Raw genomic sequence first — 19,543 nt, 5'->3', positions numbered from 1 at the left:
TTTTTTACAGCGTGTCGGCCCATGTATATGTTTTTACTGAAACAGGGTTTCTAGTTTGGGGAGGGTTTGACAGAAAAAGAAAAAACAACTTAGACATTTTGGATTTTATTGATACTCAATTTACAGGCTCAAATACAGTTAATTGAATTCTGCATACATATTTAGTCATAATTTATGAAGCAACTTTGGTAACTTTCTTTTGAGGTATTTTATGAAGTACAAGTTTTGAGGAAACATCACAAAAATATTCAGCCTCTCATTGACCATTTTTGTGAACTTAACAGAGAACAAGTTTTAGAGTGACAATCCAGTCATTCTTGCTCACAGTCAGACACCTCATAAATCCTTATCAAAAAACCTCCAGGTAGGTACACTGGTAGGTAGGTTAGTTGGGATTCACCCAGAGAAACCTGATTCTCCTCTAATCCAGTCAATACTTTTCTTTCTCTGTGAGCATCGCAAAAATGACTTTAACAATCCCATGCGGCTTGGATGACTCTGGGCAAAAAAACATTTAAAGGCAATTGTTATTCAAACAGTAAGAATATATACAAATTATTCTGCAATGTCCCTCCCTTGTTCCAGAGACATAACTTGTATTAAGACACCTATGCCTGACAGCTTTGAAAGAGCCAAAGCTCGTGTCTGATTTACAACTTGTCAGTGCACTTGTATAGGGAGATAATGCCCCCCAAAGTCTTCATTAAAGAGTTAAAGTTTGTGTCTGGCTTACAACTGACCATAGCCACACATGAATGAGTAAATAAAGCCATACGTGGCTACTGAAAAATAATCCACAAATTATTTTCATCCAGATGGCTCATTTCCATCATAAAAGTTTGCTAAGCTGAAGCCAAGCTTAGTTCAAGTATGCATTTGCTCTGACACTAAAACGCCCAGGTTTTAACAGAATCTTTTTAAAACTCAGAGCACAGTTCTTCATTTTGAGGGTTGCTATCCTACATGCTTCCTTTTCTGAAGTGGACTCTTCTGCCATTTGATGTATGAAGAGGCAAGATAATTAATTGCACCCCTGACAGCCACCTGAAGAAACACCTATTTCCTTCATACATGACATGGCTGAAAAATCTTTCAGATAATCATCAACATGCAGATTCAAAAGGTTCAACTATTGAATTTACTTGCTAAATAAATGAAGACACTGTAATATTTACAGTACACAAAGCTATGTTATAATATATGCCTGAAAACTGATCCTTCAAAGATAATAATAATTTAGAGGTTTCTTCTGTTGTCTTCTTTATCTTCTTTAATGTTTACCTGTGAAAACAGCCTAATGGATGCATACTAATTCTGTGCTAACAGATAAACTTAGAGCATCAAACTTCAAACCTCACTGTGAAAATGAGGCCATACCACTCAGTTCTTTTTGTGTCACAGAACTTCAAATCCACAAAATATTTCACGCTTCACTGGAGAAATTCACAGCTTAGAATTATGTATAAGAAATGAAAGGATGGATTCTTAAGGCCGTCAGAGGCTAATTCTCCAATAAATGTTATTAAAAAGAATGTTCATATTAGAAGTATGAATAATGAGAAAATATTGAAATGTTCCTATGACCATTCAAATCCTTCATCTTCTGGTTTTCTTCAAAATGCTGTCTTTTGGTTCCACATATCTCTACAGTTTTGGTCCTTAAGATCACTAGCTTTGGATAGTCATGCCAGTCTTGTTCTTACTTAGTAGATCAAAGGTTCTCTGAAGCATAATGAGTGAGCTCTTCAACTGCAGAGAAAAATTTTCAAAATCACATTGTTTAAATTTTTCTGATTATTTGTATGCCAAAAGTTTGCATTTAATAAAATTGTCTATACTGATGCCCAAATAAAAGACTGATTATGAAATGCCTTATTCCTTAGGTTACCTGTCAGTGTGAAAGGGCTCTTCCAGTTTGCTGCAGTACTGCTGTGTACTCTACCTACCGATAAGTCCATTCATCACAAGATCTAAAGTGAAGGGCTTGTTTTCTGAAATGGTTTCTGAAGCTGCAGTGGTCTTCCCACCATCCCCTAAACAACTCAAGTTCCACTCCAGGCCTTTGCTTGCTACTATGCTCATGCTCATCGTCACCTGTCTAAAACTGAGCCATCCCCACTGTTTCCCCTAATCATCCTGCTTCTAAACTCCTAAATTATTACTACTTACTTTGACACTTAATTTGGTACTTTTTAAAGTAGTCTTTATCATACACATGGACATCTGATATCTCTAATAAAATTCTAGACAACTTGAGAGCAAGAATTATGTCTTATTCTTTTTTGTAGTCATTTTTCAATTCATTCTTTCAACAAATATTTATTGTTCACCTGTTACATGCTGGGCACTGTGCTAAGTCCTGGGTATATAATGGTGAACCAAATAGGCACTGTTCCTGCCTTCATGGAACTCACAGACTAGTGAGAGACTCAGAACCAAAACAAATAATCACATCCATAAACATACACTTACACACTATATGATACGAAGTTTTTCACTTGAACAACTGAAAGATGATAGTATCATTTTTTGAAATTATTTCAACTAGAGGAGAATTGAATTTGGCTCAGGATGAAAACTGGATTCTGCTTTAGACACAATCAGTTTGGGGCACCTGTTAGCATCTAGGTAAAGACACCAAGTCAGCGAGTGGCTGTATGAGTCTGGACTTGGAGACGAGGTCAAGGTGAGACAGATGCTTTGGGAGCCATTGGCGTGTGTGGTATTCTCAGTTAGGGGAGCAGCTGAGATAACCTAAAGGGCAGTGAAGGAGAAGGGAAGGGACTCTAATGCAGAGGCCTGCAGCACTGGCCAGGATGAGGTCAGGTAGAGGAGATGGTTTTAACCAGCAAATAGCAGTTTTACATTATGCTAAGTGAAAGAAGCCAGGCATGAAAGACCATATATTATATGATTCCATTTATATGAAATGTCCAGAATAGGCAAATCCATAAAAACAGAAAGTAGATTAGTGATTACCAGGAGCTGAGAGAGTGAGGGACGGGAGTGACTGCTCATGACTACAGGCTTCTTTGGGGGATGATAAAAATGCTCTGGAATTAGATAGTAGTCCCTTTTCATTAGTATAATTATTGATATAATTGTGTTTAAGTCTGTTATTACTGATGTTCTTTAGTCACTAAGTCATGTCCAACTCTTTTGCAACCCCACGGACTGTAGCCCTCCCCACCTCTCCCCTAAAGCTCCTCTGTCCATGGGATTCCCCAGGCAAGAATACTGGAATGGGTTGCCATTTCCTTCTCCAGGAGATCTTCCCAACCCAGGGATCGAACCTGTGTCTCCTGCATTGGCAGGCAGGTTCTTTACCACTGAGCTACAGGGAAGCCCGTGAGATGGTTAGATGGCATTACCAACTCAACACACATGAATCTGGGCAAACTCTGGGAGACAGTGGAAGACAGAGGATCCTGGTGTGCTACAGTCCATGGGGTTGCAAACAGTCAGACACGACTTAGCAACTGAACAATTAGAGGTGATGGTTGCACTACCTTGTGATTATACTAAAAATTCTTTAAAAAGTGAATGTTATGGTATGTAAGCTATTTCACAATAAAGTGAGGTTTCTTCATGGTTCTAAAGAAGGGAAGATTAGATATATTTCAAGAAAGGAATGGTCAGCTCTGTCAAATGCTGGCACTGTAAGATGAAAACTCAGAAAAAAGGTACATTAACTTTAAAAGTCAGAGGTCACTGGGAGCTTAGCTTGGGCAGTGTCAGTGGAAGAAATCAAGGCAGTGCACACTGAAGAGGGAGTAAGTAGATTAAATACATGCACACAATTTTGCTCCCTCCTGCAACCCCACCAAAAGCACAGTAAAGGGATTTTTTTTAAGGCATAAATGCACAAGGTTGGGCCGGAAGGGTGGGGCAGGGGGGGGATAGAATAGGCAACAGGAGCAACATGACTTTGGAGAGTGGAAGGAAGAAGGGTGACTTAGCAGCCCTGAAAATGCTGAATCCCAAGCCAACAGTAGAGGAAGTTAAGAACCAACCAAATCTGCCCTGAAGAATCCTCAAAAGCCTCAGGAATTGATAGGCACCTTTAGAAGTGGGAATAAAGAGGAACTGAAATAAGAATGACTGAATGAACTTTTGGACATGTGGCCTCTCCTCCCACCTGGGCAGAAGTCTGAAGTCCTATTTTCTGGAGAGGAGAAACAGACGCTCTCTGGCTGTCTGGCCAAGAGGATGCCAAGACATCGGTAAAGACAGCAGCACACACCAAGAACAGGGATTACATGGAAACATGTACGCTGTGCACTCAGATGTCCGATCGCCGTCCTCCTCTATCCCTCTAGTCTCAGTAAGCTCCTAAAATGCTGGCAGCCAGCCCTCAATCCTTCAGGGAGGAGCCTGAAAGAGTCTCCTCTGTGGAAACTGACCAGTCCAAGAGTAAAGACCTAAAGATGCTGACATCAGGATTTCTCAACCAACAGGCCAGCCAGATCGACTGAGAAGTTCAGGGTAGACCAGCCCAGCTCACATGTTAAGCACTTTGGATCCATACAGGCAGACAGCAAAAGACTACAGACATCTAAAGAAATCCCCTAACCCTAAGGACAGAAATCAAAAGAGGGGGAAAGGATCTTGCTGGAAAGCAGGTATGCAACAAGAAGAAAAATAATTTTTTTAAAAATTATCAGTAATGTGATCAGAGAGAAAGATATTATAGCCACTTAAAAAGTTCACAATTCCATTTTTAAAAAAAGAAAATTCAGAGACATTTAAAATTAAAAACGTGTTAGCAAAAACTGAAAAACTCAGTAGAAGAATTTGAAGATTAAATGAGGACATTTCTGGGAAGTAGAATAAAAAGGCAAAAAGACGGAAAGCTGGAAAGAAAAGCTAAGGTTAGACAACCTATCTGTAGTGCCTGATTACAGGCACTACAGAGTCTCTGCTTTTCAATTCTGAAAAGCTGTTGCTTGTTTATTATCTAAAATATATTTATTTCAGTCCTCGTTGTTCAGTCCCTAAGTCATGTCCCACTGTTCTCGACCCCATGAACTGTGGCACGCCAGGCTTCCCTGTTCTTTACTATCTCCCTCAGTTTGCTCAAACTCATGTCCAAAGAGTCAGGGAGACTTGAAAAGTACACAAATCTTATAGCATAATGGGAGTATTAGTCTTTATTTTTCAAAGGTAATCCTAAGTTCTGATTCATAGAACCAAGCAGCACATATTGATGACAAGAGAGAATGCTTATAGAAAACACCAAAATAACCTGTGTATTCTTCAACGGAGAACTGGTAAAATAATTATGCCACACATGTACAGCTGAATTCTACACGCTATTAAAATAAGTGCTTTATATGCTGATATAAAAATATCTCCATGATACACGGTTAATAGATAAAATAATGAGCAGTGTATACAATATCTACCATTTCCATAAAAAGAGCTAAGGTTAAGCATGAGATCTTATATAGAAGGATCAATGAAAAGAATTAGGTAGATGTATGCACACTGATATGGAGACACCTTCAAACACATTACTAGTTGAGAAAAGGAGGGTATGCAATGGTAAGTACAATATACTCCCATTGTTTAAAAAAGTATTGATAAAAGTAACTATATACATAAAATGCATGATCCAGAAACTGGCAAGGTTAGATGCCTCTAGAAGGGGGATTTATCCAAATAATGGTATAGTAAATATTCTCTCACAGCCACAGAAGCAGCTGAATCACTGGGAGAGTACCAAGGACCATGGGACACAGAGGCACCAACCTGTTCCAGCATCACAATGGAGTCCCGGAGCACTCCTTTTAAGCGATGGGCCTGGCCTTTGCTCTTTTGAACAGCTTCCACTCTCGACACCATATCAGAGGCTAAACTGAAAGAAAAATACCATCTTAAAGATCAGGAAATAGGGACTTCCCTGGCTAAGACTCTGTGCTTCCAATGCAAGGATCCCAGGTTTGATCTCTGGTTGGGAACTAGATCCCACATGCCACAACTAAGAGTCTGCATGCAGCAAGTAAAATATCCTGCATGATACAACTAAGACCTGGCACAGCCAAATAAATAAAAAAAATTTTTGAAAGATCAAGGGAATGGCTTCTAGCCTTTTCCAGAAATCATTAGCCCCATAAATTTGCAGGTAAAACAAAACAGTATATGACTAAAGAGAAGTTAGCAGACCAAACTCTCTAAAACTGGACTTATATTTTCTGCAGCACAGGAATTATTGAAGTAATAGAATGTTGAAGGGAAGACTTACTTTAAAGATTTCTCTTCTTGGAGATGAAGACGGTAAAAGGACTGAGCAGCATATTCTATCTTTGACAACTTCAGAAACAGCATCACATTCAGCAAAACTAGCAACAGCAAACTAGACAGAGAAAATCAGACCTGGTTAATCCATTCTCATTCAGACCTAAAGCATTGCTAATTCAGAAGAAACATGCAAAAGCTTCAAAAATGCATATTACCCAGACTAGTTTCCAATTAGTTATTATTTAAATTAATTATTCCTATTTTATTGTATGAGATAATAACTTTAAGTACTAAGTGAATGTTGAGGGAAAAGTTGGAAGGTAACTAGTAACCATGAAGTCCTCAAATAAGCAGGTTGGGATTGTCCCTGACGTCTCTCCACTCTGCCAGGAATCCTAACCAGTGTTGATGTGCAACCACCAGCCTAGAAATCTACCACGTTAGCTTTCAAGATCTATTTTGGGGTGCTTTTGTCTTAAGCAATTACACATGCATAGTACTGTACTTCAGAAAGGAAATGAAGATCAATATGGATTTGCTCTATCATTATGTACCTCTTATTCCTAGTGGAAGCCAAAATAAATGCACATTCAGCAAAAATTCCTTCTGGTTCCACTTAGACAAAGTTTCAAATCCCAAACAGACATCAATGGTATCACATATAAAATGCTACTTGTTAAGTACACTTAATTTGTTGGTATTCACAACAGCATGTCAAGTGAATGAATGTATCTCATTACATATGTATGCAAGTACATAGGTGGCATCGTATCTCTTATTTTTTCCTGTTAAAATATTGACTTGCCTTAAAATATATAGTATTTACTTTTACCCATCCTGAAGATGAAAACTAAGGTAGTAGCAAAAAAATCAAATCTATGAAATGGCATAAAAATCAACATTTGATATCTGACTATAAATTTTCTTCAAAGTGATACAAAAGATCACAGATAATATATACTATTCAAAACTGTCACAGAAAACCAATTTAAGCAGAATATGAACAGCTTTTATAAAACTTGAAGGTACAACAAACATTTTCTATGTTCTGAAGTCTATAATTAGAAAAAAAGGCTGATATAAGAATTTCTTTCCAAAAAATACACCCAGAGCATATCATCCAGTCAGAACTAATTCAATTAAATCTGATGGACTACCCCATGATCCAAGTATAGCCATGGAGATAACAGGAGTCTAAATATGACTGACAGAGAAGATTCCAAAAGAATACTCTGAGATTCAGACTAATTACCCCAGTATTTCTCATCCAACAATCCTCAGATTACCTGCGTCAAAATAACCTATGCAGTGTGTTTTAGAATACTGCTGATTCTTAATCCCTACTGAAGACCTACTGACTCAATCTGTAGTACTGGAGCTGAGAAATTTATGTTTAATATTCTTTTAAATTTAGTTTTAAATTTTATTTATTGGCCATGCCACATGACTTGTGGGATCTTAGCTCTCAGACTAGGGATTGAACCCAAGTCTCCTGCATTGGAGGCACAGATTCCTAAACCCTGGGCCACCAGGGAAGCCCTGAAATCAGTAATTTAGCAAGTGATTCTTATGTATAGTAAAGGATAAGGACCACTAGTCTAATATAATAGAGTAAAATAGCATTTTGGGGATTTTACCAGCCTGAATATATCAATATTTCCTTTAAGTTTATGGTATTTCCCTAAACACCTATGATGGTAAAAACAAATCAAATTAAGTTAAAAAACAAAAACATTTACTGAATCTGTATTTGGTATTCCCTCAAATTTAACAGTTCTGAAAATCATTCAAAAACTACCAGACTGAAACATATAAAATTACTGTTTCTGTAGGCCAAAATTGGTCAAATAGTAGTAATGTCTATACAATAATATACAAATATTATCAAATCTTTTTGGAAACCATTAAAAGATAAGTGAGGGCACAAGCAAAATAAGCACTCAACACAAATACTTACAAAATACTCATCACCACAATAAGGATGGTGTTATAGCTTTCAATTTCCTTTTTCTTTCCTGCAAATTACAAAAACAGAAGGCTACCTGAGACTCAGGGTTGTGATTACAACGGGTAAAAGTTTAACTTCATTTGAAAAATACTGGAGAAGAAATTTGTAAAATTATTTGTAAAGACACAGTGAGTTAGGGTAAATTCCCTGCACCCTTCTTTGACTTCTGATATTCTAAGTAATATTAAACAAATCTACAAAACGAAACCTTATATCAGTTCTGCAAATTTGACCTATATTACAAATTAATTTGTTCTAAAATTAAATAAGCAATTCAATATATCATGAATGATCTCTAAGTTTCATCTCTGCTAATAATATTTGAGCTAATTCTATGTATATAATGCTTCGCTCCTTAAAAAAATTTTTTTTTAAATCATCCTCCCCTGTTCTCCGTTGCCCAAATTTTGTTGCCAAATCCCAAAATTAAATAGCCATTAGGTTTAAATGTTAGAAAAATATATTCACACTAAGGTGTTGGAGAAGACTCTTGAGAATCCCTTGGACAGCAAGGAGATCCAACCAGTCCATCCTAAAGGAAATCAGTCCTGAATATTCAATGGAAGGACTGATGCTGAACTTTGGCCACCTGATGCGAAGAACTGACTCATTTGAAAAGACCCTGATGCTGGGAAAGATTGAAGGGGGGAGGAGAAGGGGACGACAGAGGATGAGATGGTTGGATGGCATCACCGACTCTATGGACATGAGTTTGAGTAAATAAGCTCTGGGAGTTGGGGATGGACAGGGAAGCCTGACATGCTGCAGTCCATGGGGTCACAAAGAGTCAGACACAACTGAGTGACTGAACTGAATTGAACTGAAGATATAAACCTTAGAAGAGGATCTGATAATGTAGAAGGATGAGGGTATATGACAGTTTCTTATTTCTGAGAGGGGGGGTGATATAGTCAGTGCGGACAAGATGTCTTCAAAATTAAATGCAGAGATAATAAAAGTCAAATTCTATCTCTGCAATTTTAAAAGCATACAATCATTGTAGTGGATTCAAGGGTAGAAATCAAATGTCTATAAATGCCTGGAAGGAAATTAACGAATGAAGCATCCCTCAGTGGGTGAGAGCGATGGGGACTGGTGACCTGGCAAAAGTACACACTCGGTTATATGAGGCAGGTACTGTTAAGCTCCAACTGACTGACTGCTGCTCTGAAGGCATGTGCGTCCAGGGCTATCAGATCTGAGTTTTTATATAAAAATTTCCAGTTTTTAAAATACCAGGTAGGTCCAGTACAGTACTTCTATTGGTCACATGCCTGCCATTTTGCAACTGCTCCTTTATATATTATTCAGAGTTTGACAAATATTATCAGAAAAGAAGAGAAAAGGAGCCCTCCTAACTGACCTGTCTTAAAAACAAGAGGCAGATTCTGCTTCATATAAGTAAACCTATAAAGAAAACCTATAAAGTAAACCTTTGTTTACCAGGTAACAGCTACCTGTAATATCCCCTTTGGCCTCTAAACTGATGTCTCCAGAAGAACGCTGAGAAGAAAGTTTAGGAGCTGTTTCTGCTGTTCTGTTGAATGTTCTCCTTCTCCTTCGCAGGCCAGTAAGTTTTCCTGGGTCTTCCATGGACTGATTTACCATAGATTCTTCCATTAACAAATCCGATTCTAAAAAGAAAAAATAATTTTTTAGATAGTGGAGAAATCTTCTCAGTTATAATATACAGAAGGGTTGGTGTTGTTCTCAGTTTGCTTTTTTTTTTAAGCCTCGGTAACTTTTACTTGGGCTTCCCTGGTGGCTCAGAGGTTAAAGCGTCTGCCTCCAATGCGGAAGACCCGGGTTCGATCCCTGGATCGGGAAGGTCCCCTGGAGAAGGAAACGGTAACCCACTCCAGTATTCTTGCCTGGAGAATCCCATGGACGGAGAAGCCTGGTAGGCTACAGTCCACGGGGTCGCATAGAGTCGGACACAACTGAGCGACGGAACGGAATGGAATTTTTACTTAATAGCTTTACTTAATAGTTAAGCCTTGGTAACTGTTACTCAGGTTTCTTATGGCCTAGATTCAAACTTTACTCTTAATGAAAAGTTATGGAGTGTACAATGATCCCATAATGAGGCTTCATTATTCCAGGAAGAATGAACTGTATTAATTAATGATGGGAACCATTAGAACAGATTTGCTATGTGCCATATTAAATATTACTGTAAAGATTTCAGTTATGGAAACAATACACTACCCACTTGCACTGGGTCCCTAGAAAGATTTCCAAGATAGATTATAGTACTTGATCATCAATCTCAAAGGAAGAAGCAGCATACAATAGTCCTAATTTACAATGAAAGTCTGCAAAAAAAGTAAGCACTGGTAAAGAGAGTCTGCAAAAAAACCTAAAAACTGTTTTTCTCAATTGTTTTAACCTTTCCCTTCACCAGATTTTTCATTAGAAGTTCATTATCTATCAGCCAAACTTATCTTTGAGTTTCTCTTTCCTTGCTCGTGATTTGGAGTTTAATAATGAAACAGCCAATGAGAAAGCAAGGAAAATAAATAACCAGCAAACCGGCTAGTGAAGCCTTAAATTACCCTGAGTTTATTGGCCATCACCTTTGCTTTAACTAAATTAATTACATTCGTGTGTGTGTGTGTGTATGACATATATATATATATAAAACATACATATACATATGTATGCTTTTTCTTCATGTACATTTTAAGGAATATATCCAAAGAGAACAACTACATCACTTCCCCTCCACCACCTCCACCAAATCCATACATGTACACGGTCCCATGGCTAAGTGGACCTGCGTAAACCCAGGAGAGCTACATTGGTAAGGGAGGTATGGGCCTGAGGACTCTCCAGACCTTCTTCGTGAGCACAGTGCATGTTTATGATCAGGTCACCTAGCCCCTCACTGCAGTCGGCTTCCCCGGCTCCTTGCAGAAGGAGGGAGTGTGATAGCTCCTAACTGTGTGACCCTGGAAAAGTCACTTAACCTCTCTCTCTCTGTTTTTATATTTCTTCTTTAGTAAAATGGGGGAAAAAATTATAGGTTTGCAATAGGTTTATATTTATAAAACACACAGGGCAACATCTGGCACATCATAAGCATTATATAAGTGTTTGGTAGATCAATGAAAATTATAAGTTTTCAAATTTTAAGTGTAACAGTTGGAACCACTTCAGTAAGAGTCATTCCAATGCCATCTACCAGTTCCGACTATGAATCCAATTGAAGAATCCATCCATTCTGTTAATAAATGTCATTCTTACAAAAATAGGTAAATCAAGAAATTTACAAACCAAGCTGTTTGAAATAATCTGCCAGCGAACTCCAGGAATTCTTCTCAATTAAAGATTTGACAATAGCCCATGGTTGTTTTTTGTATTTCAAATCTGTTGAAACTCTAATGAATAAGGAAGAAAGAAGAATATTTAATTTACAAGATTTAATCACATTAGGAACGTTGCAGTTAAACGTAGGAATGAATTCAGTGGAAAGCCAAAAGGATGTAAAGTCACTAAGACCACAAAAAAAATTGTTCACTGAAAGTGAATTCCTTAAAAAAATTACTGGGAGCTGCTAATAATTTCATCAACTCGGCATTTTATTTCTTTGCTTTTTCAAACTCTGAATTTTCTTTGTTTAAATAGCAATAAAGGCTCAAAATAAATTAAATTTCCTAAATGCCTTGTATAAAAAATCTCTAGTGGTCATACATTAGCTGAAAGTCACTACACTAGCTGAGACTAAGGCAAGTGTATGATGGGCCCAGCACCACCTTCAACACACCAACATTCTGGTCTCCCACTGCAACAGAGCTGTTTACTGCCCACCACATGCTTCTCAAATCTCCCAGACCCCTTGCCATTAAACAGGGTCCTGGGACCATTCTGGCCACAGGACTGTGAGCACAACTTCTGGTAGTAACTGAAATGATACATATTCTGGATTGTGCAGCTCCAGATGTCAAAGCCCCATCAACCTGGGTTCCCACCCTTCTGCTGACCACCAGTGGACACGCAAAGAAAGAAATAAAGTTTTGTTATGTAAAACTGCAACTAAGATTTCAGGATTGATACGTTGCCAGCATACAATGTAGCCTGTCCTGACTAAAACACTGGTTTACAGTAGCTCACCTCAGTCGGCATTTCTGCTTCGAAGATCGGATGATACAGTATCTGTTGAGAGTATAGAAGTAATCATGGTAGGGGACATCATGTGTCAGCACTTCTGCATCTACCAAATAAAACTGTGCTTCCCGACTTTCTTTATACAGTCTCTGCCAAAATAAGATGAAATTTTTTTGCATGTACATGTTTAATACATCAAATTCTCTGCCAACTTAGAACATGTATACCAGAATTCCTTCTCACAAATTACAAAAAAACATGAGGAGCCTATATACAAAGCCAGAAGGGCCTCCACGTTGCTATGTAATCTACAAATTGAGAAGAAAGGATGTGCAGAAATAGTATTTGCTGCCTCTCTGTCATTTCATTGTATAATTTTTTTTTCCTTCATTTTAGGCATGCACAGGAGAAAGGAACTACATGATTTCTCATCTGTGTTAGCAGTTTATTAAGAATTTCAAATGTTCCTGGTAGAGGAACAATTCAAAATTCAATTGAACAAAGCTAGGACCCCACCCTAAAATTCATTAAAGTTTAATAAAAGCCACTCTTCACCAAAAAAATGAAGGAAGGGGACAACCAGACAAAACACTGCTTTTCCTAAATAGGCTTTAAAGTGGTTGCTGGCCAAATCTTTCTCATTTTAACCTTACCTATTCTACTTATCTTCTAAAGTTATCAAAGACTCTCAAATACCAAAAAGAAACTTCTCTTAAATATTTGGAAATCTTTGGAAGAGAAAATTTTAAGTCCTTTTGAACAATGATGGACAAAAACTATGATAGCAAAAGTAATTCAGATGTTAATAGATATTTTCTAACTCTGTAGAACAGATATACTATACAGATATACAGTACTTCAACAAAACTGGCCAAACATAAACCGCAGTATATGACCGTGCCATGCCGGTCACACAGTAGACAGAACATTAAATACCTAACATTCTCTTCCTCATATGTCACAGCAGCCATCTAGTTATTTGGCCCTAACCCTTGACATGATCCTGTAAATCAGATTCCAGTAGTATTCTTTTTTTAAAAAAACACTTATTATGAAAAAGTTCAAACATATACAAGAGTAAAAATGAACATTACACAATGAGCGCTCATCAGCTCATCAACCAGCTTCAATATTAACTCACATCCAGTCCCGTTGCAGCTGTATCTCTCCCCACATTCCCTCCCTCCACCTTCATCATCTGCCTAGCTACTTTTAAAAGATATCCTAACCACCAATATAATTTCATCCAAAAGTACATCAGGATATTTCTCTATCAATTGCTCAGTTGTGGTGTGGTTTAGTCAGTTGTGTCTGACTCTTGTGACCCCATGGACTGTAGCCTGCCAGGTTCCTCTGTCCTTGGGATTTCCCAGGCAAGAATCCTGGAGTGGACTGCCATTTCCTTCTCCAGGGAATCTTCCCAACACAGGGATCAAAACCGCATCTTCTGCATTGTAGGTGGATTCTTTACCACTGAGTCACCAAGGGATTCCCTAAAATTCCTCAGTATATCCCTTTAAACGATAAATGCTCTTTGCTTTAAAATGTAACAACCATACCATTACAGAACATAGAGATGAACAATTCCTTAAATCTCAGAAAAACCTTTTTACAGTTGGCTCGTCTGAATTAGGATTGGGTTGATCTGTTTATGTGAACTTAAACTCTTTTAACATGTAAACAGTTCCCTTTCGTTCCATCGCTCAGTCATGTCCGACTCTTTGCGACCCCATGGACTGTAGCCTACCAGGCTTCTCCGTCCATGGGATTCTCCAGGCAAGAATACCGGAGTGGGTTACCGTTTCCTTCTCCAGGGGACCTTCCCAACCCAGGGATTGAACCCAGGTCTCCCACATTGGAGGCAGACGCTTTAACCTCTGAGCCACCAAGGAAGCCCTGTAAACAGTTTCTCCTCCCTTTTTTGTCTTGCTGTATACTTGTTGAAACTGCCTTGTGAATTGGTGAGTAGGACCTGTGACAGGCATCTTTTCCCGTTCCACACACATGGTTCTTTTGGAACGCTGGCAGCAGAGACATACCTGCTTTTCAGTGGCCGTGGTGCACCTTCCAGTTAGTGGATTATTAAGCACTATAGTGTAAGTCATGGTTCTCAGCTGGTCTCCTCCAGGTTCCACATTCCAAGGGGTAGATACTACATCTAATCACAGCAAAAAAGACTTAGTTCTGGAAATCTGAAGGATACGGCTTGTAATGGAATCTAAGAGAGTTTTTGAATTATTTAAATTTTTATTTGTGACCAGTTAACTATATTATTTATTTAACATTAAAGAAGAGTAAAGTCACGTCAGGCACTCTTCCTGCATGCGACATACACCTCATCTCTGATCCATTTACTTCTAAATTGTTGTCTATTAAAACATTTTTTCTTTTCTCTAGAAGATAAAATTAAAAGCATATCATCAGTGGGCTTCTTTTTAAAGTTCCCAGTACCTACAAAGAGAAGTAATGGTATCCACTTATCAGAGACAGAACATTTCAACACTCCCATCATCAAGGACAAGACCTTGAAAGGCATTTGCCCTCAATGTAGCAATATGATCTGATCACAACTTGTGGAGAAATCACATCAATGAGAAATCATACAATGTTAATGGCTTCTCTCTGAGATCTTTAATCAAGGAGGGGGCAATGGAATATATATAAACTATATAACCTTTTCTATAAGAAGAAAGCTCTAGAAAAATCTATCTTTATGGCAAGATTTTATAAAAATTCTTTCTTTTGCTTAGCAACAACACAATGAGCAAAAACACACTTTGAACAGAAATACTGTAGTATTGGAGAAGATTCTTGAGAGAGACTGCAAGGAGATCAAACCAGTCCATCCTAAAGGAAATCAGTCCTGAATATTCGTTAGGACTGTTGCTGAAGCTGAAACTCCAATACTTTGGCCACCTGATGCAAAGAACTGACTCATTTGAAAAGACCCTGATGCTGGGAAAGATTGAAGGCGGGAGGAGAAGGGGACGACAGAGGATGAGATGGTTGGATGGCATCACCAAATCTATGAACACGAGTTTGAGTAAGCTCCGGGAGTTGGTGATGGACAGGGAAGCCTGGCATGCTGCAGTCCATGGGATCGCAAAGAGTCAGACACGACTGAGCGTCTGAACTGAACTGAACATCTTTAGAACATAGCACCATAAAACAAGTTCATTTAACAAGCTAACACTAGGAAAATACAGGTAACAGCATTATGAACTCTATTCGAAGATCTAAGTCACCTAGCACAACTGTTGTTGTTGCTGTCATTTAGTTGTTAAGTTGTATCTGACTCCTTGTGACCCCATCGACTGTAGTTTGCCAGGCCTCTCTGTCCATGGGATTCCTCAGGCAAGAATACTGGAGTGGGTTGCCATTTCCTTCTCCAGGGGATCTTTCTAACCCAAGGATCAAACCCAGGTCTCCTGCATTGTAAGCAGACTCTGAGCCACCTGGGAAGTGCTGAGTTGTTTCTGTCCAGAGTTTCAGCAACAACAAAAGTGTTGCTAGCACAATGGACTTAGGCAATTAGTATATCTGGCTGCTGTGCATCAATATCCTAAAACAGAAACCTTTATCTAACTTATTATCCATCATCAAAGAAAAGGAAACAAGGCTTTATGATACATTCAATTTTATTTAACTTCTTTCAGTCAGCTAAGCCTAGGGATTTAATGAGGGATCCTGAAGCTGCCTGTTGCTTATCCTTTGCAGAAAAATTTTGCAAGTAAATTAAACAGGCAACATCTCAAATCATGGGATCTATAATACAGAATTTGTTTAAAAAATGATTTAGGTGTACAAGAGATATAAAATTTATTATAAAATACTTTGTAAAATATCACTTTGGTTGTATGTCAGCCTGTTTCAGAAAAATTATACAAATAGTTCATTGTTAACCAGTGACTAAATTTAAAGATATCATTGAATTCTGCCATTAAAACTGCACACTATTCAACAAAACAATTATCAACAAAGAAAAAAGTCTCTCTTTCACTTGTATTTTCATCAGTGTTACCAACAAGCCTATTGAATATCACGTGCCAGAATGTTACAACATTTTAGAATAGTCAAGCCCCCGATACCTAAGTAAGTTCAGTTCAGTTCAGTCGCTCAGTTGTGACCGACTCTGTGCGACCCCATGAATCACAGCACGCCAGGTCTCCCTGTCTATCACCAACTCCCGGAGTTCACTCAAACTCATGTCCACCGACTCAGTGATGCCATCCAGCCATCTCATTCTCTGTCATCCCCTTCTCCTCCCACCCCCAATCCTTCCCAGCATCAGAGTCTTTCCCAGTGAGTCAACTCTTCGCATGAGGTGGCCGAAGTATTAGAGTTTCAGTTTTAGCATCAGTCCTTCCAATGAACACCCAGGATCGGTCTCCTTCAGAATGGACTGGTTGGATCTCCTTGCAGTCCAAGGGACTCTCAAGAGTCTTCTCCAACACCACAGTTCAAAAGCATCAATTCTTCAGCGATCAGCTTTCTTCACAGTCCAACTCTCACATCCATACATGACCACGGGAAAAACCATAGCCTTGACTAGACGGACCTTTGTTGGCAAAGTAATGTCTCTGCTTTTTAATATACTATCTAGGTTGGTCATAACTTTCCTTCCAAAGTAAAGTTCATCATAATATAAAGAACAGATGAAGTTATAAGAAAAAATGGCAACGGTATACAAAAAGACATATGAAGCATTTTGATACAATAAGTTGAAGAAATCAAAGCAAAAATTACAAAATAAATAATTCAAGAATCCTTTGATGTAATAAAATTTTAAAATTGGTGAATCTTCACATCCACTAGGATAGCTATTATCACAAAAACCTGAAAATAAGAGGTTGGCTAGATATGGAGAAACTGGAACCTTTATGCAGTGCTGCTGGGAATGTAAAATGATGCAGCCACTGTGGAAAACAATATGGCAGTTCTTCAAAAAATTAAATATAGAATTTTTTTATGATCCATTTCTACTTCTAGGTATTACCTAAAGGAACCAAGAGCAGGGATTCAGATACTTGTACATCAGTGTTCAAGCAGCAGCATCCACAATAACTAAAAAGTGGAAATAACTCAAAACTCCACTGATAAAGGAGTAGGTATACAAACTGTGGCATAAACATACAATAGTTTAGCATTTATTCTTCAAAAGGAATGAGATGAAATCCATACTGCAATATGGATAAACCTTGAAGACATTATGCTAAGTGAAATAAGCAGTCATAAAGAAACAAATATTGTATGGTTCCACTTACATGAGGTAGCTAGCATAGTAATTGTGGTATTGGAGAAGACTCTTGAGAGTCCCCTGGACTGCAAGGAGATCAAACCAGTCAATCCTAAAGGAAATCAATCCTGAATATTCATTGGAGGGACTGATGCTGAGGCTGAAGCTCCAATACTTTGGCCACCTGATGCAAAGAGCTGACCCATTAGAAAAGACCCTGATGCTGGTAAAGACTGAAGGCAAGAGAAGGGATGATAGAGGGTGAGATGGTTGGATGGCATTACCGACTCAACGGGCATGAGTCTGAGCAAGCTCCGGGAGACAGTGAAGGACAGGGAAGCTTGGCGTGCTGCAGTCCATGGGGTCCCAAAGAGTCAGGCATAACTGCGAGACTGAACAACAACAAAACATAGTAAAATTCATAGAGGCAGAAAGTAGAATGGTATTCATCAGGAGATGGGGAGAGGGGAAAATGGAGGGTTACTGTTTACCAGGAACAGAGTTTCAGTTTGGGGAAGATGAAAAGTTCCAGAGATGGTGATGGGTACACAACGTGAATGTACTTAATGCCACTGAACTGTACACTTAAAAATTATTAAAATGGTAAGTTTTATGTTATGTGCAGAAATAATATCACAATAAAAAAGACTGGTGAATGGAGGTGATGGGTAGGTTTCATTATACTATTCATACAACTTTTCTAAAGATTTGCATTTTTTTCAAAATTAGAAAGTTGAATAAAAAGATTTAAAACTGAGCTTTACATTACAAAAATAGTGTCCTATAACCCTAAACAAAGATTTTAAAGAATTTAAATTAAATGATTTTTATTAAAAATTATCAAGAATAATTATCATTATTCTTAATAATTTAAAATAAATTTTAATTATAAAAAATAGATCTAGAAGCAGCCATTTTAGTGCTGAAATTAGGTTAAATACACAAATAACTGACCATACTATATTTTCCCATTAAACTCTTAATAGTTTAAAAAAAAGCCTTTGAAACCTGTTCTCAAGAAATGCAATTTTGATTCAGTTCAGTTCAGTTCAGTCTCTCAGTAGTGTCCAACTCTGCGACCCCATGAATCACAGCACGCCAGGCCTCCCTGTCCACCACCAACTCCCGGAGTTCACTCAAACTCATGTCCATAGAGTTGGTGATGCCATCCAGCCATCTCATTCTCTGTCGTCCCCTTCTCCTCCTGCCCCCAACCTTTCCCAGCTGGATAACAAATTCAGAAGATAATAGAATAGTGTGCAATCATAAGCAGATTATCTCTTTGGGGGCAAACCTTCTGACTAATTCTAGGTCTAATGGCAACATGCCTACGACTATTTATACTTGTGATAAGCTAGAAGCCTTTGCTTCCCAAAGCCATTTATAGCATCAGATGGCAAACACAGTCATCCACACTGAAGCTAGATATGATATCAGACACCAAACGCAGCTGTGATTTAAAAAAAACAAAAACCTTCATTTTGTACCAACGTGGAATAACATAGACAGTCCCCTCTGGGCCTTTCCAGCCATAAAAATGGCAGTGCAATATCAACAGGCATCATCTTAGAAAATTAAGAGATATAAAATATCCAGCTCTTCTGGAACGGCAAATTCTCCAGGGAGATATAAATAGCAAGAAGATACAAAATAGATTCAGAACAGATACAATGTTAAACATGAGCTACTGACTGAAAAGAAAAATTTATATCCCTCAGGTATTATACATTTTTAAAACTGGAAGAACAGGAAAAAATTAATGATTTTTAAAAACATGACATTTAATATAATCACAAGACAATAGCTATCAATCAGAAATTGCTTTGCTACTCTACTATGAATAATAACAAAAATTACTTTTTTATATCTAGTCTCTATCAATGTTATAACCTATGAATATGTAATTACGTTTACATTAAAGTTTTAAATAAAGGAATAACATCTAATGGTTA

General features: G+C 38.0%; 1 protein-coding gene across 15 annotated transcripts in view; it reads right to left on the bottom strand.

The window, feature by feature from the left end:
• Positions 1-89: 89 nt before the first annotated feature.
• Positions 90-19,543, bottom strand: part of GRAMD1C (GRAM domain containing 1C) — a 110,882-nt gene continuing 91,428 nt past the window's right edge. For 13 of the 15 annotated variants that reach the window (XM_055427931.2, XM_055427974.2, XM_055428046.2 and 10 more), the window contains 8 exons: positions 14,395-14,513; positions 12,362-12,504; positions 11,525-11,628; positions 9,706-9,882; positions 8,198-8,255; positions 6,245-6,355; positions 5,752-5,857; positions 90-498 (listed from right to left, as the gene is read on the bottom strand). In XM_055427931.2, coding sequence (XP_055283906.1) covers positions 397-498; positions 5,752-5,857; positions 6,245-6,355; positions 8,198-8,255; positions 9,706-9,882; positions 11,525-11,628; positions 12,362-12,504; positions 14,395-14,513 — 920 coding nt within the window. In that variant the 3' untranslated portion in view covers positions 90-396. Of the gene's footprint in view, positions 1,750-5,751; positions 5,858-6,244; positions 6,356-8,197; positions 8,256-9,705; positions 9,883-11,524; positions 11,629-12,361; positions 12,505-14,394; positions 14,514-19,543 lie in introns of all 15 variants that reach the window. The other 2 variants (XM_055428119.2, XM_088837105.1) reach the window with 1 other exon arrangement.

This window comes from Moschus berezovskii, chromosome 1, assembly GCF_049115385.1.
Source record: "Moschus berezovskii isolate FMDL1 chromosome 1, NW_MosBer_1.0, whole genome shotgun sequence".
NCBI lineage: Eukaryota > Metazoa > Chordata > Mammalia > Artiodactyla > Moschidae > Moschus > Moschus berezovskii.
This window is presented reverse-complemented; position numbering and strand designations above follow the sequence as displayed.